This window comes from Neltuma alba, unplaced genomic scaffold (genome assembly GCF_004799145.2).
Source record: "Neltuma alba isolate B1F8T4 unplaced genomic scaffold, ASM479914v2 tig00012263_pilon, whole genome shotgun sequence".
Classification (NCBI taxonomy): Eukaryota; Viridiplantae; Streptophyta; class Magnoliopsida; order Fabales; family Fabaceae; genus Neltuma; species Neltuma alba.
In genome coordinates, this window is record NW_021636789.1 from 196,446 (window position 1) to 223,765 (window position 27,320).

The 27,320-nt window shown below is 36.6% G+C and overlaps 1 protein-coding gene and 1 pseudogene across 2 annotated transcripts; one reads left to right on the plus strand and one right to left on the minus strand.

The window, feature by feature from the left end:
- Positions 1–3,639: 3,639 nt before the first annotated feature.
- LOC114725703 (protein ROOT HAIR SPECIFIC 17) lies at positions 3,640–8,748 on the minus strand. 2 transcript variants are annotated; one of them, XM_028912242.1, is made up of 10 exons: positions 8,558–8,748; positions 8,307–8,366; positions 8,117–8,207; positions 7,804–7,880; positions 6,800–6,888; positions 6,514–6,697; positions 5,538–5,719; positions 5,203–5,305; positions 4,782–5,113; positions 3,640–4,361 (listed from the first exon to the last, which is right to left on the minus strand). In XM_028912242.1, the coding sequence occupies exons 1-10, from the start codon at positions 8,732–8,734 to the stop codon at positions 4,025–4,027; spliced, it is 1,632 nt and encodes a 543-aa protein (XP_028768075.1). In that variant the 5' UTR covers positions 8,735–8,748; the 3' UTR covers positions 3,640–4,024. The 2 variants fall into 2 exon arrangements, with proteins under 2 accessions (XP_028768075.1, XP_028768074.1); XM_028912241.1 differs by having other exon boundaries at positions 4,782–5,119.
- A 7,364-nt stretch (positions 8,749–16,112) lies between these two features.
- On the plus strand, positions 16,113–26,937 carry LOC114725704 (glycerol-3-phosphate acyltransferase 9-like; annotated as a pseudogene).
- The last annotated feature ends 383 nt before the right edge of the window (positions 26,938–27,320 follow it).

The window sequence follows — 27,320 nt, forward strand, 5'->3', positions numbered from 1 at the left end:
AATAATACGCAATTATCTGTAATGAATATTTTTTTAAATTCATTTGCAATCTTTACTTCTATTTTCAATGCTTTATATCAATTCGAACTAGGATTTTGGACTGGAACAGAGTTAGATCATAATCATACAGAGTTTGTGGTCACAACCCCAACTTGCCGCCTGTTCATACCAACCATGAGCGTGTTTGAAGTGCAGAAGAAAAGTGGCCCGCAAAAAGCTCTTTACCAGACTTTAGAATATTTACACACACACACATTTTTTTTGCCCCTCAGCTTTGATGCTATATGAGTTGGAGCCTTTCCAGAGGCCTCCCTCCCTTGTTTTCCAAAACGAGCAGAAGCACCCGTTGGAGTTAAACAGTCAAACGGGCCCCACATCGATGAAGTATCTTGTAACCATGGCCGCATGTTCTAGTTCTCCTCCTTCTTCCCCGCCCCCTCCTCAGAGGTTCCGGTGTCGTCCCCGGCCGTGAATTCGGAGGGTGCATATATGAACTAATGGTATGCCCAACAAATTAACATAAAACCTTCTTTTTTTCTTTTTGGCTTTTTGGCCTGAACTTAAAACAAAAAGGATCACAAGTGGAGCTTTAAAAACTATTAGGACATTATTATGGGCCTTATCACTAGAGCTGCAAGTCAAGCATAATTCAGTTAACAATTATAAGAATACATTTGTTGGATGTATATAATACTTATAATAATAAGTCGAGTTGTTCATAAACTATTGGATACTTTATTTTAAATTTTATATATGTGATATATCAAAATAGCTAATTTAACAGTTAAAAAGAAAGCCCAGAGATAGGACGCCACAACAACTTCTAGGGACGATATATGGTCAACGGAAGCCATGATTCCCTCACTCCTACCTATCAATTTTTCTTTTTTGACCAGCACTCCTACCTATCAATTGAACCAGTGAACGGCTTATTGATTCAACCACGATTGAATTGTGCTTGAGGTAGTGGGACATTCATTTTTTGGGACGAGAAAGCAGTGGTAAATTTACACTGCACTGTATATATTAGATATTCTAGGTGTCGAATATGATTTTAATAATGATCCGAAAAAATAATACAGTTCTTACTATATGGTCCTAATATGTAGTTATATCGAAAATTTTGTGATATCGACTTATGGCGAGTGATTGACACTTTTGTCACTAAACAAGTTATTGAGAGTTTGAATCACAACCTCTTTATATACTCCTATTGTTTTTAATAAAAAAAATTTATTTAACTAATTTGATTAGATTAAGGAAATTAGGTAAGTCAGTTAATTATAAGAAACATGACATGTTTTTTTTTTTTAAAACACTATAATCATCTTCTTTAGTATCCTTATTCCCTCTTCTACTTGATTATGATTAAGGGAATATCCATAGTGATAATTTAGGAAAAATTGATAAATATAAAAAATAGGTATTATATTTAGGACTAACATCATCTTAATAATTAGGTCTATATTAAGGACTGTAGGAGTATATATATATGTGTGGTGATATGTGCGTGTAAGTCTTCGGTGACATAATTCATTTTCAATTTTCATAATTATTTATGATAATTAATTATCATTAAAGAGATAATATATAGGATAATGATTTCAGATAAAGTGCTGCTTTATTGGCAATAATTTTGTGCTATGAGGTAATTTGTTAGTGCCCCGCGCAAACATGGGAAAAAAGCAAAATAAAGATAATGTAAATGGTATTGGTAACGTATGATGATTTTGGATTAAATAGCGATAGATATATAAGGTCTTATTTGGTGTCATAATTGAAATCATTTATAAGCATATTTCATGTAAGCTGAGACACAATTTTTTTTAATATACTTATGTTGTATTTTGTAAATTATGATTAAAAAGCTATTTATAAGTCATTCTATACAGCTCATAAAACAGCTTATACACACTAGTATAAGGGTCTTATATTTAGAACCGGAAGAGTATATTGATATTACGTGGAACCTCCAACAGTCGCTTTTGCTTTTCTTTCCCATCCAAGCAAATTAATTGCCTCCATTTCTTATGATTGACATAATAATCAGAATGAAATATCATTTGGAAGAGAGACAAAAGTAAACGAGCTTGGAAATCAATCTTCAATGATTTTTTTAACACTAGTTTTATTTAAATCCACAATTTTAAAAGGTTCTTATCGTATTAGTACTACCGTTTCTGTTTGTTCCTTCATATTTGTCTGAGCATTTTTTTTCTTTGTTTTTTTTTTCTGGCCTGATGTCTCAGGCATATTAACCAAAGAAAATCTGGCCGGCCGAAAACAACCATGAGAAAAAAAATAAAGAGAGAAACAAAAAGAGGGGAGTAAAAAAATAGGGGAAAAATAAATTTTCCTGTATTTAGATGGAAAGAGAATAGAAAAGGGAGAAAGAGACGCGAGACTCATGTGCTTTCTTTTTTGTCCCCACGAAGTTCTCTCTTTAAATATAAAGAGATTTTAGGGAAAAAACAGGCGTTTTATTTTTAAAAAAGAATTGCGTGAAAAGAAATATGGAACCCACACATGTGGCGTATATGCATATATAATTGCCATTTTGAAATGGGTGGCTTTTCTGTGGACAATATTTTGTGGAGTTATCCTTTATTTTTGTTGGTGGCTCATTATTTTGGATAGGGGAAGGGGAAGCAGTAATTGAAGATGGAACTGGGGGTATTGCTAATGAGTGGAAGGAAAGGAGAAGATGTGATGGAGATTAGATATTAGCAAATGATGAGGCCAGCGAGGTGGAGACGATGATGCAGAAGGCAGGGGAGGAGCCTTTCTACTGTGAAAAGTGAAAACATCATTCCTGTGTTATTGCCTCTCCTCTCGCATTGGGTCCACTCAGATCCAAGGCCCCCCCTTTCTCCTTTCCCCTTTCCTTTCCTACAAACCTCCATGTGACTCCCTTATTATTACACTTTCTCCTCAGCAATCCACCTCACCCCCACCTATAGCCTTCTTGCCTCAAACCTCCCTCACAATTCATTCAGACATCACAACTTCCATTTTACTTGTTATTTTGAAATAAAAATTCATTCATCCCTTGGTGACATTAAGCTTAATGCTACTAATTCCCTAAACATAGTTCACGTGAAATGGCTCATCTACCAAGTAAGATGGTACCTCATTATATTCTTTGCATTTCTTGTGTTTTGTTGAGAGGTCACTGTCGTGTGTTTTTCACTAAACCTTGTTTCTGACTCACTTCATTTCGTTTGGGGATTTGTTTGTCGGCATTCTCAACAGGGTCCAACACTACTGACCGAGCACGTGCGCCGCACATGCATGCCATCATTCATTCTGATTTCCCTCCTCTATTATTAAAGAAATCAAAGGCCGCCAAACCCAACGCACCCACTATCAGCATTTTTGGTTTTAGGTCCCAAATCATAGACAAGCTGCGAGACCCGTCCCAAACCAAAAAAAACGCAACGATGGCAATTGTTCTGTAGAAAAATGAATTGCAAGAAAAAGGTGGTGGCCCTTACTCCCCGGTCCCAGCTCGCAAGGACCGGAAAGTGACCTTTCATGGGATTGTGCGTTGATGCCTTTATGATTGGCACTACGCTCCTCCCCTGCCTTGTCCAAATAAAATAAAGTTCAAGTTTACATGTATTTAGTAAATTCAGGCTGTAATGGCCTATGCTACGCAAGCTCTGCATTCATTTTTCCGTTAAAAATGGTTCTGTAGACGGATGACTTAAATATTGCTCTTTATTCATTAAGGCTATATCACAACAGGCTTAAAATTCAAGGCCCATTCTTGTCCACATTTCTCAATCTCTATTCACCGAATATTCCAAGCACGTCCCCTTCAAATCAAAATCTTCTAACTAAAAATCCCGTCCCTGGAGACGAATGCCGCGTTAGAAATGGGTGCTGAATGAACCAGACTTTCTCTTCCTGCCAATCTGAATCGGAAAAGAATTCTTCTAAAACAGGAACTGAATTTGTTCTATATCCTTTTAGGAGATGAATCTGACCTCACTTGTCCAAATACTCCACATTACAGATTAGATCACTCCTCCTCAGTAAACAGATACTCTTCTTTCATATCACCAATATCCGCATTTTTATCATCCATCTCACTACCTTCAAAACTCTCACGAGCTTGCTTTCCACGATAGGGAACGTACCCAGCCTTTGCCTCAGCGTCTTGGCATATGCAAGTTGAAGGATTTTCATGAAACTCACCCGTGCCAGGATTTAACTCATTTGGCTCTCCCATGAATCCGACCTGGTAAGTTCGAACCCGGGATGCGAATTCCTCCCAAGTCATGATGTTCTTGTTCATAAACAACCGGTACAACTTCTTAGCATTTGGCCGAATGGTAGGTTTGTGGCCCAAGTATCTCCTGCAACAGACAGAGCATGGCCGCATCATGTATCAACAACCAGATTCTGTGCATGTAATTGTCAGCATAAAGAAATCTCGAAATAGAAACCAACTATAAGAAATAACGGCCTTTAATTTGATTCAATAAAAATCTGATACTTGTGATTTCAAATCCAGATCCCCCCCCTCCCCCAATATCCGCATTAAACTGTCAGTTCTGTCATTCGAATTATCTTTTTTCTGCAAAACATAAGTGGTACTTTTAGGCCTACATAAGATGAGCAGGAACAATGAAAAAGAAAATGGCCAGCAGCACCAAAGAAGGCACTTGAGAAGTTAAGTTTTTGCCTTTGGTAGATCACCGATATCTGATAGTTCCAAGTCATCATGTAAATTGATTTCCAGAACTTGGAGACATCAGGAGAGACACGCGGCTTACCTCCTTCCAGCCAGCATTTTAGCCATGTTACCGTTGTTATTGGTGACAAAAACGTCGCTTTCATCACAAACTATGAAATCAATTGCTGCCATGCGAGAAGAAAACGGCGCAAATGGTGCCAACTCTTGCTTGCCAAGTAAGGTCTCCTTGGAATGGAAGTTCGGGAAAAGAGCCTTGAGCGGCGCTAATGTTTCCTCACCTCCATATACATCTCCAGATGCCACGTACAAGTGCACATCGCTTCCAAAGCCTAATGCTCTCAGCATAAGACCCACTTCCTCAGGGGTAAGCGGGCATCTTCCGTGCCTTCGTACTTTGTCAGGGTTACTTGCCTGTGACTTGAACAATAAAATGACAACAAAGTTCATACAAGTCAACAAGACGTGGAGCTGTGATTCCTAAGAAGAAAGTATAACCTCACATGTAAACTTTTCCATCGCTTCCGAATTTCTCCAAGTTCTCTTCTCTCCCTCTCCCCTCCGCCATAATAGCATCCGGAGAATGCAAGCATGTCGGGTTCATACCTAGCAGATAATCGGTCACCAGTCTAAATCAACCCTTTGATAAATAATAGCAAAACAATAATGTAACATAGATCTGTGCATTTCAGTCACACAAGGGCAAGCAATCTCTCATCCCACAAGCCAAGCATAACCTGATGTTTGCTTGCCTCATAAATAATTATTGCGTTCTCTTTTGAGAGACAGATAGTAATACAAGCAGAGGTAATTTTTAATCAGAACTATTATGCCTTACCTCAAATGCAGAGCAACAAAATGCTTGCTTTTCATTCTCATACGCTCAACTAATAATCTACCCATTCCTCGTATAGATTCGGTAAATTTAAGAGCATGGTAGTTCACACGGCACCTCAGCCTTTGAAGATCTGCATCCAACCTATTAGAAAGTCTGTAGTCAAACTTCGTGAGCTGAACAACCTGGATCAACGATAAGCGTCATTCAAGGGCTAACTTTTTTTTCCCAAGGGAAAATATACCATTGATAAAAGAGATACAAACACTAAACCGTCAACAGGAACCAAAACGAATAAAACAAGGGAACCAAACCTAAAACAGAGAAAAACAAAACGAGACAGAGCCTATGCCCTGTAGATTGAAAAAAGCAATGACTAATTTCTGTTTACCATGATCAAAGAAAGTGACTATAGAGGGTATGTAGCAGCCTAATTCCTAAAGGACCAACTTGAAAGAGCCCACTCTCCTTGGCGTCCATCAGTTAACAACTAAAAGTTAATAAAAACTTCCGGCACAGAACAGAGCATAGAAGACATAAATCAGCCATTACTATAAGCAAAATTAATCCATAGCCCAAAGTTATTGCCGAGACAACATGACACGCACAGAAGAAACAAAGAAAACAAACTACAAAGACAAACACCAGGCAGGACTAAACATGACACCAAAATCGCTGCCAGAGAGCCCCCCAAACCTGGGCAACTTCAAGAAATCAAACTCTTGGTTTCTGGGTAAAGCAGCTGCCAAAGGACCTCCCCAATCAGGGTTTCCGTTGTTCAAAAATGAGGATCCTCATTCAAGGGATAATCGAAACTATCATTGCATGAATATTTTCCCAAACTCAATATTAGCCCATACATTTAACAATTTCAACTTGCAGTCGGACAGAATTTAGCAATGAACTCATTCATCAACTGCTTCCAATTATGAAAAGCAAACAAATTATGTTCTATAAAATCAAGCATATTAACACTTACGTGCCTCTTGACAAGATGAGGTAAAACACGATCTTCATAGCACTCAGGAGTGCATTTCCTTGGAACACGGATTGAATACGGAATCACAGATTTCCCTCCCTCATTTGAAAGCTGTTTAATAATTCTAACATCATTCCAAAGGAAAGATATGAACCAGTCCACATCAAATATTTCTGCGAAGTTGCTGCAGGACATAGCGTATCACGCATAAATTAAGACAAAGCTAGATAACGACTTTGTCTTGCAATTGAAACGGAAGATATTATTAGCATATGACAAGACAGACCTTGTGTCTTTCCAGAAGGATTGCTGATCGAGTGTGGGAACAACAAGCGTAGCATTCAAAAGATATGCTGCTACAACTGCATCTATAATCTGCGGCCAAAGCAACAGCTTTCAGCATCAAAAACACTTTCTGTTTTAATATAATACGATTGAACGCGCGCAATCACACAAGCATATCAACTGTTACCCATCGCAATAGCTTTCAGCATCAAAAACGCACTTTACACATGCATCCAAAATTACTCATCACAACTGTTACCCATCAATGGGTTTTTGGCTAATAATAAAGAAAACTATGTAATAAGGACCAATGCCCGGACGATAATATTAATTGTTTATACCAACATGTCTGCTGAAAATGTTCATTCATTTTGGTTTAAATTATGTTCTCCATAATAATCTAAGCCGCTGGTTTTAAATCTAAGTATAGAATCAGGGATAAGTATATACATATTTCGGGTGACGCCATTTACATAGAATCTCCACGCCTTTGATGCTTTCTACGAATGTCATTTCTTACTTGGGACGTTTGGAAAATACCCTTTATTGGCTGTTATATAAAAAAAATCCTTATTGACTTAAGAAAAAAATATTACTCTTCCTAACATTCAATCAGTCTGCAAATGAGTGAATATGCCATAGACTTAAGGTCACAATCATGAATGCCAGCCTGCAGGTAGAACAAAACAATTTGGAGACGACTGGAATAGTCTGAAGATATAAATATCAAATCTTTAATTCAAGATTAAGTTTTTAATTTCTTTTTTTAAAGGAAACCTGGGTTTCCTAAATAAGTGGCAGTTATAGATAATAAATCAAAATCTAATATAAAAATAAATATTAACAAGATAAGCTGCATATTTAACTGGCGGAAAATTTATCGTTGCATATGGCCCCAAGGAAAAAACATAAATAAGAAGCTTAGTCTGCAATCAATACCATGAATGATCACAAAAAGGGACAACCAAAAAAGGAACAACAAAAAGCATGGCTGAAGAAGCTCACCCCTGTTCTTTGTTGATTCAATCCTCCACTGGTGGCAATCAACAAGTATCGACTTGGATTCGTTTTGATGTTAGAATCTGAAAGAAAAATGTACACATGCAACTGATCTGAGAACTCAACAAGATTCTTTGATTACAAGTTAATCAAAGGAAAAAGGCCGATCAACCACCAGCCCCAAGTAAAGAAGTGAAATGTACGCAACACGCGGCTTGAATTAATATGAAGCCCCCGAAGGGGGAAAAAAAGGATTTTACTATTGCGAGTGCAAAAGATTTTGTTCTTTTGGACTTTTAAGATGATTAGATAAACTTACTTAAAAATATGTCGCTGGCATTGCTGCAGCCATAGTAAAGGTGCGAACGAGTCGAACTCCATAAATCACGACCTAAACTACCTCCATTTGCCTTTAAAACCCGAAGAGGAAAATGAAAAACAAACACAAAGTCGGATTGCCAAAAAAAAAAAAAAAAATCTTTTTATTCATAAGGCGGAAGTTTTCTTACTGGAACATGAAGCACCGAACCCCGATGGGACTTCAATGGAGACCCGACTTTGCCATTAAACTGGGAGTCAGCGCCACAGCACATAAAGCAAGATATCGTTTAAATGATCGCCATACAAAACGTTAAAGGAAATAGAGACAATTGAGTGAAACAATAAATAAACAGGAATAAGAGCGGCTCAGACGAGAGAAGCAGAGAATTCGGAACCCAGAGTGAATGGAGACGGTGGAAAATGAAGGAGAGGGAGTTACCGAAGAAAGGTGATGCATGGGGGAGGGCGCGAGCAGGGAGAAGATGGCAAAGAGAAGCAGGAAGCAGCCGGAAACGGCGGAAACGAGAAGACGGTGGAGGTAGCGGCGACGCAGGAAGTTGGCTATAAGGAGGCCGATGATGGTTAGTTGGTCAGCGTGTTGTTTCCTTCTCTTCATGGAGTACAACGTCATGGCGGTTGGAGAGAGGGGGGAAAAGAAACGATGATTCTGAAATGTTATTTAGAATTAGAAGAGAGTTGGGTTGCTAAGTGAAGATGAAGGATCAACTTCTCCCACCTCAACTCTGACAACGATTCTTCCCTTGTTCATTCTGTTGTGACGGCCCCACCCCACCCGACCCCCGTTAGGACTTAGGAAGTTAGTAAATTAGCCTTTTTTGATTATTACGTTAAAAATTAATTATGCCATGATCTCTCTTTTGTTGTGAATATATGTACACATATAGACATGCTGTGATTGGGGAAGGAGGGTTTAATGTTTTTGGTTGGCGCAAATGGCAAAATGAGAAAAATGCGGGAAGGAAGGGGATGATGTTGATGAGGTGATGGGGTCGTAACCAGAAAAAAGAGATTGGAATAGTAAATGGCAAGACTGTGTATGTGAATAACTTTGCTGGTGGCGTGCCTGGGAATGAGCATAACCCGTTGCCCTCTTTATTCTTCACTTGCGTTTCGCGTGTTACGTCGCCTCCCTTCTGATGTCTTTATTTCCGATTAAGATATCTGGCTGATATGAATCACGTTTCTGTGTTTTATAACTTTATTTTATTTTTATTCTTTGAAAACTTCATTATCCATCCATTTTTCTATATATCTATGCATAAGTACATTTTATAAAGTGAACATAACTCATAATTAAATATTAATTAGCATAATTTAAGGGGAAAATCGGTGAAAAGACATCTGTTTAGAAATTCTATTGGTTAGAAGGACTTAAAATTTAAGTACCGGCATTTTCTGTATATAAAAACATGTTACGTCTCAATAAAATTTTCAAACATTTCAGTGATTTTTCTAATTTAAATTTGGTACAATTGAGGGAGCATTGATAATTGATATATCACATAATTGAGGATGAAATGAGAGCAACCTGTAGGAAAAAAAGATGATGAATATAAAAGGGTGAGCCGGACCCAACCGTGAGCGACAATAAACGGCTCGCGTTCCCTCAGCCTACGCCAGCCCTGTGCCCATGCTTTCCAATCTTACGGGGAAAATGACAATGAGATATCATGAAACACAAAATACTGCATAAAGGTATCAGAAAACTTGGTAATGAATGTGAAGTTTTAAAGAGATTTGAGTGCAATTTAGTAAAGTGTAAAAAGACTTCTCTGCCACTAGTGAAACGAACCAAAGTAAAGGAAAGTTGCTTTGTTTTTCAGTTTGAAAATCACCACTCTATACATGGAAAGTAAGAAGGAGAAAACCCAAATTTCATTCTGTCTCTTTTCCATTCCCATATGAAAATCTCATCCACTCCACCTATGCCAGCAATTTGCAAAAATCACTTTGTGTTTTTAGTTTGGTGTGTGCTTGGTCAATTAAATTGGGGTTTTATTATAGGTGGGTAGGATAATGATGGGTGTTCTATTTTTGGATATAATGTGGGGGTTGAAAGTGGGTTTACTCTGTCTTAGCATGGTTTGGTGGGAATTGATGAGAAAGATGAAGGTTGGTGTAGCTAAAAATACTTACTGTGAAACAAGAAAATATGTTGTCAATATGAACCACTATAATTGTCAATATAGCTCATTGACTTGTCAATGATACTTGTATTGTACAGATTTATATTAAATAATATTGTTAAAATTTTGACACAAAGTTCATAACTTTCTATGCCCTTAACTCATTAGTAGAGGTTACAAAAAAAATAAAGAAGAGGCAATGAAGAAGGGTGGGCAGTCACATGAGGCAAAAGAAGAAAAATAGTAAAAAGAAAAGCCACTTTGAATTTGGACAAATGATGGCAAAAGAATTTTTTGTAAATAAAATTGATTTTTTTTGTTGGTAAATGTCACAATAGATACACATAATTAGTTTGATATTAGATAAGTGTAACTGTATTTTTTTAATGAGTTGTGAAATTAGTGTAATTATACGTGTATGAAGTTGTAAATGAAAGTTGGTTATATATTACATTCTGATGCATAATCAGTTGTTATTATCTGCACCTTTTATTATCAATACACCCTTTATCACTTGTCACTCGTTGCACTATCAATTGTCAATTTATGTGCTAATATAAAGTTGAAAAAATGTGATTTTACATTACATAATACTATACAAAATCATACAATATCACCAATTCCTCAAAACTAATCTATTTTTTTTTAATAATGATATAGAATCGTTATCAAAAGTCAATCATCACTAATGAACATGTGGATAGTAACAACTGCCGTTGGAAATTTTCAGAATTGAAGGTGTTCTTTATTTAAAATGTTCAATTAAGTTATATGTAACCTAAAATACAAATATTAACCAGAAGGTATGTTAATTAGATGGAAATTTTTTAAAATTTAATAAGTCACAGTGCCACCATTGATAAGTTACAGTGCATTTATTGACAAGTTTCATAATTCTCAATTTGTTGCGGTGCCTAGAGCAATCTGCCACGGCCTCTGAAGCAGAACGGAGAGGCATTCTATTATAAGCGCCGCAGTGCCTGGATAAAATTCTATGCCCTTGATTCCATGATTGAAACGTTACAGTGCTACCGTCGACAAGTCACAGCGCAACTATTGACAAGTTACAGTGCAACCGTTAACAAGTCATAGTACCACTGTTGACAAGTGATGGTGTAATTATTGATTATTCATTTTATAATTTTATATCAGTAATAATCTACTTTTAATAATGATTATATATGAAAGTTACAGTGCAACCGTTAACAAGTCATAGTACCACTGTTGACAAGTGATTGTGTAATTATTGATTATTCATTTTATAATTTTATATCAGTAATAATCTACTTTTAATAATGATTATATATGACATTACAACCAAAATGTCATATGTCAGAATAATTGAAAATATCATATGATATGTTAATATTATGTAACTTGAATTCACATTAGATAACTTACATCAGCAAATTAATTGACAAGTTATGGTGTAATTAGTGAGAAGTCAGAACAGGTTTATTGACAATATAGGGTGAAATAATTACAATTTAAATGGTAGCAGAATCTAATATATCAGTTTATAACCAACTTTTATTTACACCTTTATATATATAGAACTACACATATTTCACAACCCATCTGGAAAAAAAACATACAGGTTGCATGTAATTACTAAACTAATTGTTGGTGTGTATCCATTTACAAAAAAATCCTTTCACACTCATTTACATAATATTCCTTTCACATTCATATACAAAAAATAGCTAATTTCAATATGTTCTCAACTAGTATTTGGGTTCTTACATGGTTTGGCAGTGTGATGCTTCTTAGACGTACTGGCTATTGTTAATGTAAACTTGCATCAACAATTGTCCAGCTGTTATTGGCAGGTGAAGCAGCACTATTGACAACTATCACGGCATCTATTAACAACTTTCATAGCCTATATTGACAACACAATATCCCACTTCCTAGAAAAGGTTTCTATCCACACCAACGTTCGTTGTCTTTAGCCTTTCACACTAAACTATGCTAAAACAGAGCAAAATCACCCACAATGTAACAAAAAACAGAGCACACATCATCATCTTACCCACCCACAATGAAACCCCAACTTAAATTACCAACCCACACCAAACAAAAACACAACCTTTCTATTGATTAACTTGTTCATATTAGACCAAAAACAAACGTTTTGCAATACCTAAAGGCAAAAATGATTTTTTAAATTTCTATACCCAAACACAATCTGTCAAGCAAAATGCAGAGAAGAGGAGGGGAAGAAAGTTTCAAAACCTGAAAATCTGGAGAGATTAAAATGGAAGCTCTTTGGAGTTTACTGATGGTGATGAGGAAGATGCTTCATCATCAATGGCTACTTCCTTCTTTCTCCAGTTCTTCCCTCCCATGCACAGCAACTTCAGATCATGCAGGAAATATGAGTGTCTTTTCCTTCTACACTGCTAGGCAATAATGTCTTTTTGACATTCTTATTATTGCAGTTAAGTCCCTATGGAACTTGTGATTTATTATCACATTTCTTTTGACTATTTTGTAGTATATTTCCTTGTATGGGACCTTAGAATCATTTTCCCAATATTATGTACCACTATTTCCAGTACTTTTTAATATAAGAGCTAATTGACTAATTTAAGTAGATTTAAAAAATTACTTAAATTAGTTGTTTGTAATAAATATGTATTGTCTTTACTAAAATATCCTTGCTAATCAAGTATATTGGTTGAAACTACTATCATTACAAGGACTATTTTTTTTTTTAAAAAAAGAATAAACATAAATGATAAATTAGATTGAGATCTTATATTTAAAACCAAAATTAAAGTCAAATGAGTTTTTATATTAAGGACTAGAGGTAATATATATTACCTCCAGTTTTTATCTAATTTGTAAATATTAAAAATTAGTTAAATTAATTATTTGTAATAAATAGATATTGTCTTTTTTAAAACATTCTTGTTAGTCATGTACATTAGAATGAAAATAATTTAACATGGTCAAATACTATACAGGGACTAGTTAGGAAGAAATGAATAAAATATAAGAAACAAAGTGAATAACTGTTATATTATATATAAGATCAAATTAAATTCTTAACAAATTCTTATATTTAGGATGGAGGTTGTATATTATGTGATACTATCTTTGATCCTTAATATAATAACTAGTTGACTAATTTGATTAGATTAAAAAAACTAGTTAAATTAGTTATTTGTAATAAATATGTGTTGTCTTTCTTAAACTATATTTGCTAATCAATTATATTGACTAGAATTATAATTATTACAAGGACTGTCTTTAAAAAAATAGATAAATATAATAGATCAAATGAATTGGAATACTATATTTAAAATAAAAAAAGTCAAATAACTTTTTATATTAACTATTGGAGGTAGTATGTGTATACATGCAACACGTTTAGGGGGGCAAATCCTCTTTCCTTCAATTCGCCTTCAGCCAGGAATTGTTCAGCAGGCGGGTTTCGCGATATTCCTCAACCGAAAATGCCAACTCTTATTCACCGAACAGCCACCCTAGACCGTACTAGTCTACCTCGAACTCTGCTCACATTTTATATTGAAAATTAATAAAGCGCGCCTCATCAAACGCATACACATAAACGCGTACACATAAAACCAAGAGACTATAGTTTTTGCTTTTTCGGCCATAAAACAAAGTCTTTTTGTTTTTTCAATCAAAATCCATGAAAAGGATAACAATCTCCAATAGAAAAGCCAAAAAAAAAAGGCAAAGAAACAACCTAAAAATACAACTTAAAAGATAAAAATAGAATGAAGATGACATTAAAGTATCCTTTGTAAATTTTGAGCAGAATGCTGATTAATATCCGCAATAAGAACCAAGAGAAGAGAGAATTGCAAGTTGCTGAATTTCCACAGGACTTGAATCAACCTTGCTTTCAATATGCGATTTACTGTGGATTTGGATTTTGTATTAATGCGTATTTCTCTGGCAACCTGCTTAGCAGCTCAGAAGTTTTCTCAGTTGATGATTTTGCTCGATTTCATTTGTTGATTATTTGATTGAAAGCTCCTATAATAATTATCAAATTTAATGTTTTACAATAAAAGAAAAATTATAGAAATCAAACCACTCAAAGTGGAATCGAGGCTGAATGAGTTGCATCAGATGGAACTATGGAAAGCATGCAGCAGCAAATTGTCCTAGATCCTCGTCTCCTTGAGCAACCGTAGCTTCGTTAGTTTTTTTTTTTTTTTGGGTTACAAGATGTAAGCTGGTTGGTTGAATGAAAAACTAAGAGAGTCTAAGTAGACTGGTCTAGGTGGCAAAGCATCATTCCCCCGACGCTGATTACGTAACAGCATCTCTGCATTCTTGTGGTACCTCCCCAAGCAGGACAAGTTGATCTGTGTTCAACTGTTCATATGGGCTGCTCGTGCGAGAATGTCTGCACATTCCAGAACTTCCGGTCTTGCGTAGTTAATTTGAACGTCCCAATCCGCATAAACAAGCTCTCTGGTTCCTTCAATTTCCTGTCTAAAATGGATGGTCTGGTCCACTATCTCTTAATAGAATATTTATAGCTTCCATAGAATCCGAGTAAGCCTGAATTTCCTTTATATTGAGAGCCTGACATAATTGCAGTCCAGTTTAAGTGCCAATACCTCTGCAATTGATATCGGATATAATCCCAAGTTCTGTTTGAAACCCATAATCCAATGCCCATGTTCATTTCTTAGTACTCCTCCACAGGCCGCCTGATTGAGTTCTCTGACCGAGGCATCAACATCCAGCCGTACTGACCCAGGTGGTGGAGGTAGCCATACGTCTCTCTTCAAGTCCCATGCTTTAAATATCTGATGCCTGTATACTCCATTAGCGCTATCCTCTCGAAGATGGAAAGCACACTTTTGGATTACTTCATTCGGTGATGCCACTGGTCCGTCAAAGGTCTGGGTACACCTAGCTTTCCATAGGATCCAACACGTAGCTTCGTTAGTTGGTTGGAGGTGAGTGGGAGTACACAACCACCAAGTCACTTTTTGAAGCTCAGTTCCAGTTTCGCATCAATCTTCCAACTGCCAAAAACTCTCTTTTCCCCGCTACAATAGATATTCATCTATGTACCCTGAATTACTGGGGGTTTTCTATTCCATTCTGCTTTAGCTTTTGGTTCAACTGATTTCCTAATTCCTTGGATGGAGGAATATATTTCTGCTGATAGATTTCTGGAATAACCCAAGTGATATGTTTAAGTTGATCAAGTTTGGTTAAATACTTAAATGTTTTGTTTTCTTGTTTTATCTCCTTGTGCAGTTGGTGTGGTAGGTGTCTAATATATTACGGGGTTAAATAGTTTTGCTTTACAATGTAGACGAATTTCTCAAGTGAGATGGGATTCCGACGTTAACCTGTGGTTATTGTTAAATGGGAAATTTTATCTTAAAAGTGGAAATGCTACATAAATTCATTTTTATGTGTATTAATGTAATGGAATACAACGAGAAAAAGGAAGAAGACTGGGAAGGGGGGTCACAAACTTCGGTTTGTTCTTATTCGTGGTTGTAAGGAATGAGGAGGAGGAGGGTGCTTCCCCTTACGCCTCTCTACTAACTATAAATCTTAAAACACGCCGAAGATAAAAGGAGTTTCCTTCTGAAGTTCGTCACCATTTAATAAATGGACAGACTAGAAGTTAGCAACTCTTTCCTAATTAAGTGATCAATTTTTTGCACTTTAACATATTCCATTTGGAAATGAATCTGATTGAAAATTTTCAACGATCCAATCGGAATCATTGATCCTCTGATGAACTGGAATGATGAGGGTTTATAGTTTAATGATAAACTAATTTAGCCTCAACTTTGTCTTTCAGAAATCTCTCGTAGTGGTGAAAGCCCCACGGAGATGAGTACTACTGGTAACCTCAGTTCTTCTAGTTCTGAATTGGACCTTGATCGACCCAATATTGAAGATTACCTCCCATCTGGGTCCATCATTCAACAGGAACTTCATGGCAAGCTGTGCCTTTATGTCTCTCTCTTTTAGTGTCTTGCAACCACTGTTTATTTGGACGCTAAATAAACATGAGCTGTAAGTAAGGAGCAGGTTTTGATTCAGTTGATTCTTGTTGGAGCATGGAGATTTAGCTGCTCCTGTAAACTTTCAGCTTTCCCCCGTCTCTTCTCCAAAAATTCCTGGCAAACAATCAGAACTCTTTATATTTGTGTTATTTGGTTATTGGTTTTCAGTTGCGGCTTGCTTAACATTTCTCCTACTTTATCCGAGGCAGCAGGTGCCATTGTAGATGTAAGTTTTGCCCATTTTCTTAACTTCGCTGTCTTCTTACTTCGGTGTTTTTAACGCAGCATGGTTATTTTAGATAAAGTAGCATGTGCTTCCCTGTACAACATAATTTGGGAATTATTATATCTTAATCATAATCAACTAAACAATTCTTACCTAATTGTAATCATCGGTCCATCATAGATAACCACAACACTTAAGATTTAGATGCCCATTGGTGAAACAATGTACATTAAGTTGAATAAAATGATCCCAACAATAATAACAACCATTAGGCATTGCAACATTTTTCTAACGTTAATTGATTGACATCAGTTTGAGGCAAAATGGCTTAATTGAGACATAAAAGTTGTTTGACAGAACAATGAACATTAAAGAAGCACAGTCATGAGCATCAGAGCTTCAATCTTCTTTCAATTCATGGTTCAAACCTCATGCTTTTTAAATTGTGTATACAGTATTGAATACATTTTCTTATGAAACTTCTAAAGCATGATATAACTTTTTTTCTAACTGATATCCTATAATTACATTAGATAACACTTAAATATAATTTTATAATTTATTTCAAAGTAAAAGAACTTGAAGAAAATTCACCATATATTTCATTTCTTTCAAAACGCATTCAGTAGTACTGCGAAAAGCAAGAAAAGCACGGTTATTATAGATAAATGATTATCATATGTTGTAAATCATGGATATGGTGGGCTTCAAGAAAAGCATGCTGAGTGCTGACTAGCTGCTGTGTACTGCTTCTCTGTAGGGTTTTGTATATTTCTGTTCTCAGGGTTACTAAGGCTTGCGTTTGGAATCAGAAATTTATTCTCAAGCTCATAAACTCTGTGGGAACTATCACTCACACACACACACACACACTGTTGGAGATATTATTCAACCCCTTGTTTTTTTGACCTTGGTTGCCTTTGGTTGTTTGCTCACTGGTTGAAAATTTTTATGTTGGATAGGATTCACTCACAAGATGCTTCAAGTCAAATCCTCCTGAACCTTGGAATTGGAATGTTTATTGGTTCCCTTTGTGGTGTTGTGGAGTCTTAGTTCGATATTTGATCCTGTTCCTGCAAGGTTAGCTTACACCCTTGCCATATTTACTCAAAATCATTTTATGCATGATGCAGTAATGAGGAGTGTTGTTATTTTAGAATCTACCTGGCTAATATTTGTATAGGATTCGAACTTTAACTTTTTTTTTTGTGTGGGTATAAACAGATTTGAACTTGAACTTTGATTACATCAAATTTCCCTTTTAAACTTGACTTATTAATCTCCTATGTGTTTCTCATTTATAAACTCATATACTGCTGATTATATTGGCCTTGTGATATTTCTTATTTGAAGCTTCAGGGTCCTAATGTTGACAATAGGATGGATAATATTTCTTTCATCCTTCATTCCTGTGCATTTCCTACTGAAGGGACATGACAAGTTGAAGAAAAAGATGAAAGTGCGTATTTTCCCCCCCATGATATCCCATTCAATTGTAGTTTTCTCCCTCTTTTAATATACACTATAAATAGAACAAAGAAGTTTAAACTGTTTGTTTTAGATAATTTTAAAGCATACAAAATGAATTTTGGTTCTTAGTTGTCCTGGTGTTTCTTAACGCACATGTGTGTGTGTGTGTGTATATATATATATATATATATATATTAAACATAAATGACAAAAACTTAACCTGAGTATTACTGCAATTACAGAGTATTCCCTTTAATTTCGAAGTATACACTTTAATCCAACTTTAATTCTTTTTGGACTAAAATGTCCTCGACTAATCCTCTTATGTATCTTGGCAAAAAATAAAAGAAAATAAAAAAGCACTTGCATACTTTTTATGGGGGATATTTTAGTCCAAAAGAATAAAAACTGGACTAAAGTGTATGTTTTAAAAAACAGAGGGAATGCTCATATAAATTTAGCAAAAGTTAAGAGAGGTATGAATAATTTACTCATATTTGAAAGGTACTCATTTTAAGAGGTGCATGCTCTAAGCCATATTTTCAAATGGTATCTAGTATTCTGTCTACTTCTGTACTTATATTGGAATATTGTAATGAATATTTGTTTAATGAGTTGTTAATGCTGAGTACCTATTGCCTGGTAGGCTTCAATTCATTTTGATCCCCATGATTTGCAAATCACGCTACAAGTATTTTCTTTGCTTCTGTTAGCTTTACCATTGAAGTTGGAGAATTTTCCATTTGTTAATTAAACTAGTGGGAGAACAAGAGGTTGTTAAATAACTGCCTAATTATCTGACTAATGGAAAGTCAATGAATGACCGTTTTGTCCAAAAACAAACACAAGCAGTGAGTGGCTATCATTTTTATAAGGTTCGTAGAGTAAAGGTTGGCCAAGTAACTGGTGGACATAATTTCAATTTATACTTATATTGTAAATGAACTCAGCTTTTTGAGGGATGCTGGATGCTGTTGAGCGCATAGGGATAGTTATAGCATATACTGTCTAGAGACTCTGAAGTTACTGCCTTTCATATTTTCTCCCTGTTTAGAGGTTTTGGTGGAGATGATGTGCAGTTTTTTTGTTGCATCATGGACTGGGGTTGTCATATATCATGGGCCACGGCCAAGCATAAGACCAAAGCAGGTATGTCTAATATGTATATATTGTCAAATCTGAAGTTATTTTTATATTTAAGCAAAAGTGAATGTCATTGACTAATAATCTGAGTTCTCCCTACATGTCGTGAACAGGTTTTTGTGGCCAACCATACTTCCATGATTGATTTCATTATTTTAGAACAGATGACTGCATTTGCTGTGATTATGCAGAAGCATCCTGGATGGGTTGGTAAGCACCCTCCTCAACTAAAAGCTGTTTGTTTCTTTACATATAATATTGCATTATATATTATGACAACATATGTTTAGGTGATTTGGTTTTAAAGAATTGGTACCCACCGTCAGTATGACTTCGTACTGTTGCTGAGATAATAATGATAACATGGAAAGTAATATATCTAAACCTTTATGTTGTTAGCACTATTCTCTCTGTTGGTCGGTTTAAATTTGCTGGGAAGAACAGGGCGTGGGATGAACAACTAGTGATGATTTATAGAAATTTAAAGCTTGTTAATGTAGGATGGATGTTGGAAAATTTCCTGGTAAAACAAGTTATAAATTTTAATTGGTTGTTTTGTGTAGGATTATTGCAGAGCACCATTTTGGAGAGTGTAGGATGTATCTGGTTCAATCATTCTGAGGCAAAGGATCAAGAAATTCTTGCCAAGAAGTGAGTTTAAATAAAAATTTAGGAAATATCTAGCTCAGGTTTAAATTGTTTTGATTTTTATGCTTTCTATACTCCAGATTGAGGGAGCATGTCGAGGGAGCTGACAATAACCCTCTTCGCATATTTCCTGAATGAACTTGTGTAAATAATCACTACACAGTCATGTTCAAGACAGTACGTGAATCTGTGAACAATGAATAATGTTCGCTTATAGTTGTATTCTGAATCCATAATCGAAGCGTTTTAACTTCTTTATTGGTGTTTAGGGTGCATTTGAACTTGGCTGCACAGTTTGCCCAGTTGCAATAAAATATAATAAAATATTTGTGGATGCATTCTGGAATAGTCGAAAGTAAGGTTATGCTTGCCAATGTTAATTATTTCCGTACCTCACTGTTCAACTGCTGTATTAGAGGTGTAATAGTTGGATTTCATGCATTCGCAGGCAATCATTCACCATGCATCTGTTGCAGCTAATGGCATTCTGGGCTGTTGTTTGTGATGTTTGGTTCTTGGAGCCATAAAATCTGAAGCCAGGAGAAACAGCCATTGAGTTTGCTGATGTGAATGTTCAGAGTAATAGGACAAATGAAATAAAGAAGGAGAGAGGAAAGAGAAAAGTGAGATCTGAATGATACATTGTATTAACCACAAAGCACCGTAATACATGTGAGATATTTATAACTAGTGAATACACTTTGGTAAATCCGTCCCTCTTGACAATTTGACTAAACTAACTAACTCGGTGGATTACAGCTGTCATGAGTAACTACACTAATATCCTCCCCTTAAACTTATGGTGGGGAGACAGGTGGATCCCCAACACTAAGTTTACTACGAAAATAAGAAAAAGCAGAACTAGAAAGTGGCTTGGTTAAAATGTCAGCCACTTGATCAATTGTAGGAATATGAAGAACTTCTAGTTGCTTGCATAAGACTTTCTCATGAACGAAGAAAAGATCCAACTCCATATGCTTTGTCCGATGGTGCAAAATAGGATTGTGAGCTAAGTGAACAGTGCTTAGATTGTCACAGAGGACTAATGGCATCTCTGAACATGTAACACATAACTCCGATAATAAAGATTGAAGCCAAAGAACTTCAGCAACAGCAGAGGCAAGACTACGAAATTCTGCTTCTGTGGAAGAACGTGCCACTGTATTTTGCTTCTTAGCACTCCAAGAAATGAGATTCCCTCCAAAATAAACACAATATCCTGAAGTTGAACGCCTGTCATCAACATCAGTTGCCCAGTCTGCGTCTGAAAAGGCTATCAGTTGAAGGGACTGAGGTTTGTGTAGAGTGAGACCATAGGATATGGTCCCTTTAAGGTAACGGAGGATTCGCTTTACCGCTGTCCAGTGATTTTCAGATGGATTCTGCATGTATTGACAAACTTTATTAACACTGAAAGCTATTTCAGGTCTTGTAATGGTGGCATACTGTAAAGCACCAACAATAGACCGATAAAGATGAGGGTCAGCCATTGGAGAGGAATCAGATTGAGAAAGTTTGAAACCAGAGGTCATAGGCGTCTTTACTGGTTTACAATTAGACATACCAACACGAGTAAGTAGATCCGTGACATATTTTTTTTTGAGATAGCAAGAGACTACCCATAGAGCCTTTTTGAACCTCAATACCTAGAAAGTAATTCAGATCACCAAGATCTTTCAGAGCAAATTCATCATTAAGTTGGGACTTGAGTTTCTGAATTAGTGTGGAGGAGCTACCAGCAATGATGATATCATCCACATAAGCAAGCACATAGATGACTGCTGAAGAAGACCTCATGATAAACAAAGAGGGATCACAACGACTTGGCACAAAACCAAACTTTTGTAGAGAAGTAGTTAATCTGTGAAACCAAGCACGAGGTGCCTGTTTGAGACCATAGAGAGCTTTGTGTAACTTGCAAACTAGATGAGGATTGTTATTATCCTCAAAGCCAGGAGGTTGCTTCATGTAAACATCTTCTTCTAACACACCATTTAAGAATGCATTATTCACATCAATTTGTGAAATAGACCAGTCATTAAACAAAGCAATAGTAAGAACTGTTCGAATAGTTACAGGTTTGACAACAGGGGAAAATGTTTCATTATAATCAAAACCATAGGTTTGATGAAACCCTTTAGCAACTAGACGAGCTTTATATTTGTCAAGAGTACCATCTTGTTTTTCCTTCTTCCTCCAGACCCATTTGCAAACAATAACAGGATGATTAGATGGTGGTGGAACAAGGGACCAGGTTTTGTTGTTTAGTAAGGCTTGATATTCAGATTTCATGGCATCATACCAATTAGAATCTTTGAGAGCAGATTTCACAGAAGTAGGTATAGGAGATATAGAGGAGGTGGTGAAGAGTTTGGGTTTGAGGATACCAGATTTTGACCTTGTTTGCATTGGATGACAGGATACTACAGGCTGTGCCATTGAAGTAGATAAAGGAGACAAGGTAGATGGAACAAGGTGTGCCTCATTAGCAGAATTAGAGGTGTTAGGAATTGAAGAAGAGGAGGAAGTAGAAGGAGAAGATGATGAAGAAACAGCTGGAAGAATATGTGAGTATGAGGGAGAAAAGGAGTGAGGTGTAGAGGTAACAGTATGAGACAAAGAAGTAACAGGTACAAGAGGAATATGAGATGGAGTGATAGACCCATAGTGAGAAACAAGAGCAGAAGAAGTAGGAGAAGGCTTTGCACGATAAGGAAAGGATTGTTCATGAAATTTAACATCTCTAGAGATATAAATTCGCCCAGAAGGAGCCAAACATTTGTACCCTTTGTAATGAGAACAATAACCAAGGAAAGTACACTCAACAGATCGAAAAGACAATTTATGAGAATTGTAAGGACGTAATAATGGATAGCAGGTACAGCCAAACACTTTTAAGTGAGTGTAATCAGGTGTAGTGTGGAAAAGTTTAGTAAAAGGAATTTCAAAATTAATAGCTGAAGAAGGAACTCGATTAATGAGATAGGTGGCAGTTAAAAAGGCATCAGACCAAAAGGTAAGAGGTAAGTTAGCATGAGCTAGTAAGGTTAGACCAGTATCAACAATATGTCTATGTCTTCGTTCAACAGTACCCATTTGAGTATGAGTATAAGGACAGGACAAACGATGGACAATACCATTTTGAAGTAAAAAGGGATCAAAGGCTTTAAACTCACCACCTCCATCAGTTTGCAGAGACTTGATTTTGTAGTCAAGTTGATTTTCAATCATAGTTTTAAATTGAATAAAGGCAGATAGAGCAGCAGCTTTATTTTTAAGAGGGTATAGCCAAATGAATTTAGAAAAGGCATCAACAAAGGCAATGTAGTAAGTGAAACCAGAGGAAGAAACACAGGGAGATGGGCCCCATAAATCAGCAAAAATTAGCTCAAGAGGCTTAGTATATACAGATTTAGAAGGGGGAGAGGGATTGCGATGGAGTTTACCAAGACAACAAGAAGAACAGAAAAATTGAGAAACATCTTTATTAGAATCAACTTTTCCAAGCTTACAATCTTTGATAAGTCTGTTAACAATTGAAAAGGAAGCATGTCCTAAACGAAAGTGCCATAAGGCAACCAAATCAGAAGGAGGTGAAGAGGTGACATCAATAGTGCGTTCAAGTGTTTGTGATTGTGGTACAGTGGTGGCTGAACTGTGCTGTCCATTACACGTATTACAAGGAACAGAAGTGGAACAAGTAGCAGAAACAGTAAACAGACGAGCTTGATCAGAAGATACTTGCGGAGAAGAATTGCGAAGATTGTCCAAATGCAAAGGAGGAAGGGAGTCAAAATAATAGAGACCATCACTTCTGCGATGTCCCTGAAGCAGGATTTGATGAGTTCCCTGAGATTTAATGTAACACCAGTATGGGTGAAATTCAAAATAGACATTATTGTCAATAGCTATTCGGGAAACACTCATTAAGTTATTAGCCAGAGAAGGAACATGCAACACATTATTAAGACGAAGAAGGAAATTGTGAGGAGATGAAAGAACAGTAGAACCTCTATTAAGAATTTGCGCACCTGATCCATTACCCATATAAACTTGATTTGAAGAGTTGTTCATTGGTACAGCCTGAGTCAAATTGTGTTGATAGGGTGTGACATGATGAGAAGCACCAGTGTCGGGTATCCAAGAGTAATCACAGTAAAATTCAGGTGTAGGAGAGGGAGAATGATAAGGAGTATGGTACAAAGAAGGAGCTGTGGTAAGATTGACAGAGGGATAAGAGGGATGGGCAGATGAATAAGGAGGTTGAGAGGTGGTGGGATAGGGAGAATTATGGTTTGGACGATTGTAGGTGTTAGGATACAGATGAGAGGGTGGAGGTTGCATAGGGTGATCATATCTATAGTAACAATTAGCATCAGTATGACCAGATCTGCAACAATAATAGCAATACAAACCAGATCTTCGTCCTCTTCCTCTGAATCGACCTCCACCAACTCGGCCTCTAAAGAGTGAGCCTCGATTAGGCGCAGCACTCAACTGATGTGGATATGTAGGAGTGGTCTGTGGAGTTTGCATCGATCTAGCAGTATGATTCACTGTTGGAGCAACTGAATGGCCTGTACTATCATCAGAAGGCTTTGCAGTAGTAAGATTGACGGTAACGTTATCTATGCCAATAGCCTTCAGAGCTTTTTCCAGACGAATCTCCTGAGCCAAGAGTAGTGACTCAATTTCTTCGATAGTGAACTTGTGTTTCTGAGCAGTAATAATCATTACTACGACATCATAATCTTCTGGAAGTCCTTCTAGTATCACATCCACATGTTCTTGAGTAGTTATTGACTCACCGATTGAAATTAGAGCATCAATTAGAGCCTTGATACGAAGAAGATATTCAGAAACAGAATTTGAACCTTTCTTGGTATTTCGCAGTTCAGTTTTGTACTGCTGGATCTTTGCTCTTGTGTGAGCTTCAAAGAAATCTACGATTCTTTTCCAAAGAAGATGCGAGTTTTCACATCCAACTAACCGTGTTTGCATTCCATCTGATACAGAGGACAGAAGCCAAGAGAGTAGAAGTTGATCTTGTTTCTGCCACAAAATGTACAATTGAGAGATTTTCCCATTCGAATCAAGTTTTGGAGGTTTATTTTCACCAGTAAGAAAATGTTCAAGACCATGACCCCGAACAGTGGCGAGAACTTGCTGCTTCCACGGAAGAAAATTCTTCTCACCAAGTTTGGCTGAAATCGCGTGATTGAAGCCAATAACACTTGAGTTTTGGGAAGAATCAGTGGATTTGAGACTGAGATCTAATATTCGAGGATTACTCGGTGAAGTGATTTCCTCCATTGCTCTGATACCATGTGAATGTTCAGAGTAATAGGACAAATGAAATAAAGAAGGAGAGAGGAAAGAGAAAAGTAAGATCTGAATGATACATTGTATTAACCACAAAGCACCGTAATACATGTGAGATATTTATAACTAGTGAATACACTTTGGTAAATCCGTCCCTCTTGACAATTTGACTAAACTAACTAACTCGGTGGATTACAGCTGTCATGAGTAACTACACTAATAGCTGAGAGGTAAATGATTTCTTCTATATCGTAAGAAGAAAGTTGTAGTGTGAACGGTTGACCATACATGAAAGTCTATACTTGGCATCTTCTAGGTGTTAAACTTGACTGGATTTTATTTTACAAGTTAAGGTGCATATCTACCCCCAAAGTGTCATGCGAGGGGAAATTGATATCTGTAAGTCATGAAAAGTGCAGTGTCACCCCTGACTATTTAGAAACAGCACAATGTGCACCAATTTTAACTGTGAACCAAGCCGCTGTTAAATTGGGGGTAAACAACCTTGCAAGATGGAGAAAAGGCTGACAAACCAATCAAAGGTATATTCGAAGGATTTAAACCAATCAGAGGGATAAAAAACAATAACGGCAAGGAATGATTTGAGTCCTTGTATATTCTTCTAATAAGTGGCCGGCATTGTGATCTTCACCATGGCAAGCTCCATAGCCACGAGGTTCTCCATCACATTTTCAGAGTCGTGGGATTCTCCATTGTGATCTTCACCATTAAAAATTTCTCCATACCAGATTTGGACTTGTCGCACGTCTATTGATGGTTCCTTCCTTCTCCTTCATCATCTTCATTGCAGATTCAGTTTTGATGAGAATTTTTTTTTTAAAAATCCTATGAACGTGTTTTTCTGGCACAAAAATGTTATGAATGTGTTTTATTGAACAAAAAAAAGAAGGAAAAAATAGCTTCGTGGATGACCGACTGAGCATTACTCAGTCTGACTGATGGTCACCATTTGGGGTCTGTTTAAATAGGGGCACACTGCGCTGTTTACAGATACTAATTGTCCCTCACGTGATATTTTGGGAGCAGACATGCACCTTAATCCTTGTTTTAATGTAGGGTGCGAGACATAATCTCGGTTCGAGCTGGCCTTAAGAAGGTTCCTTGGGATGGGTATCTGAAGTCGTCTCGTCCTAGCCCAAAGCTACGAGTTCTGTGTCTTAATTTCTCCTGGTGTACACCCTTTTACTATCACATGTCCAATAACCTAGGCGCTATAATTGATACTAATATCAATATAAAACACAAAATTTATGACAACTCTCACTATCCGCTAATCGTAGACAGCGTGGATGAATACATTGGGCCCACCTAGATAGGATTATACATTCAGTTAGTTTGGTTTTCTATTTGGTTTTGCACTATATATTTTGTTAGCTTATAGCATGCCCATTGAAGCTTCACTGTTCATGATTGAAGCATATATTGTAATATTCGTATGCTGGTTTAAAGGAACAGTTAGTTGTTGGACATGTAGATACTTCTAAGATTTTAAAACTTTCCTGCTTTGGCACGATGTTATCCATTTGATTCACAGACTGGATATGTTAATACATAAGTATTAGATTAAGAGTCGTAAATTGCTTGTTATTACTTTGCACATTGTGGGTGTTTTAGTGTGGTTTCTTTATGACATGGTTATGCTGTAGAGTTTCTGACTGATTCTGCTTTTTGGAGTTTACATGTCCTGGATCATGATATAAGTTTAGATCAAAAAAATCTGGTTTGACAAATTTGAGTCATGGCACTTACTGGGTTACTGGGCATTTGTAGGCAACAAAGCTTTACTGACTCAGTGCTGCGGTGGTTGGAGGAAAAATGACGTGCAACTTTTTGTATATCCCGTCTACTTTTTGTGAATTGAAAAGGGGCTAAACAAGTCTTGTGGGACTGAACTCTGGATCTACCCCATACAAGGGACTATTTTGCTCACCAAGTGCGACATCCCATCTACATTTGTCCTCTTTCAACCCCTTTTTGTTTACCCTTAGGGGGTGTTTGGCAAAACCAAAACCGCGGTTTCAGAATCATTTTTCCGCAAAACGAGGTAACCTCCTCCACATATTTACTTCGTAATCCGTAAAAACACTTCTGAAACCATGGTTTGGTTTCTATCCAAACACCCCCTTAATCGTGGTCTTCATAATCACGGTTAGATATAGGGACTGATGAGTAAATTGCCTGGTAAACTTACCCTTGGGGCTT

What these genes read in the sequence shown, in the direction of transcription:
- LOC114725703 (XM_028912241.1), bottom strand. Translation starts at nt 8,734, where the DNA reads ATGAAGAGAAGGAAACAACACGCTGACCAACTAACCATCATCGGCCTC. An exon ending in GTTCGGTGCTTCATGTTCCA is followed by an intron (nt 8,208 to 8,306) that starts GTAAGAAAACTT and finishes CGGGTTTTAAAG; the next exon opens with GCAAATGGAGGTAGTTTAGG. An exon ending in TCCTTCTGGAAAGACACAAG is followed by an intron (nt 6,698 to 6,799) that starts GTCTGTCTTGTC and finishes TATGTCCTGCAG; the next exon opens with CAACTTCGCAGAAATATTTG.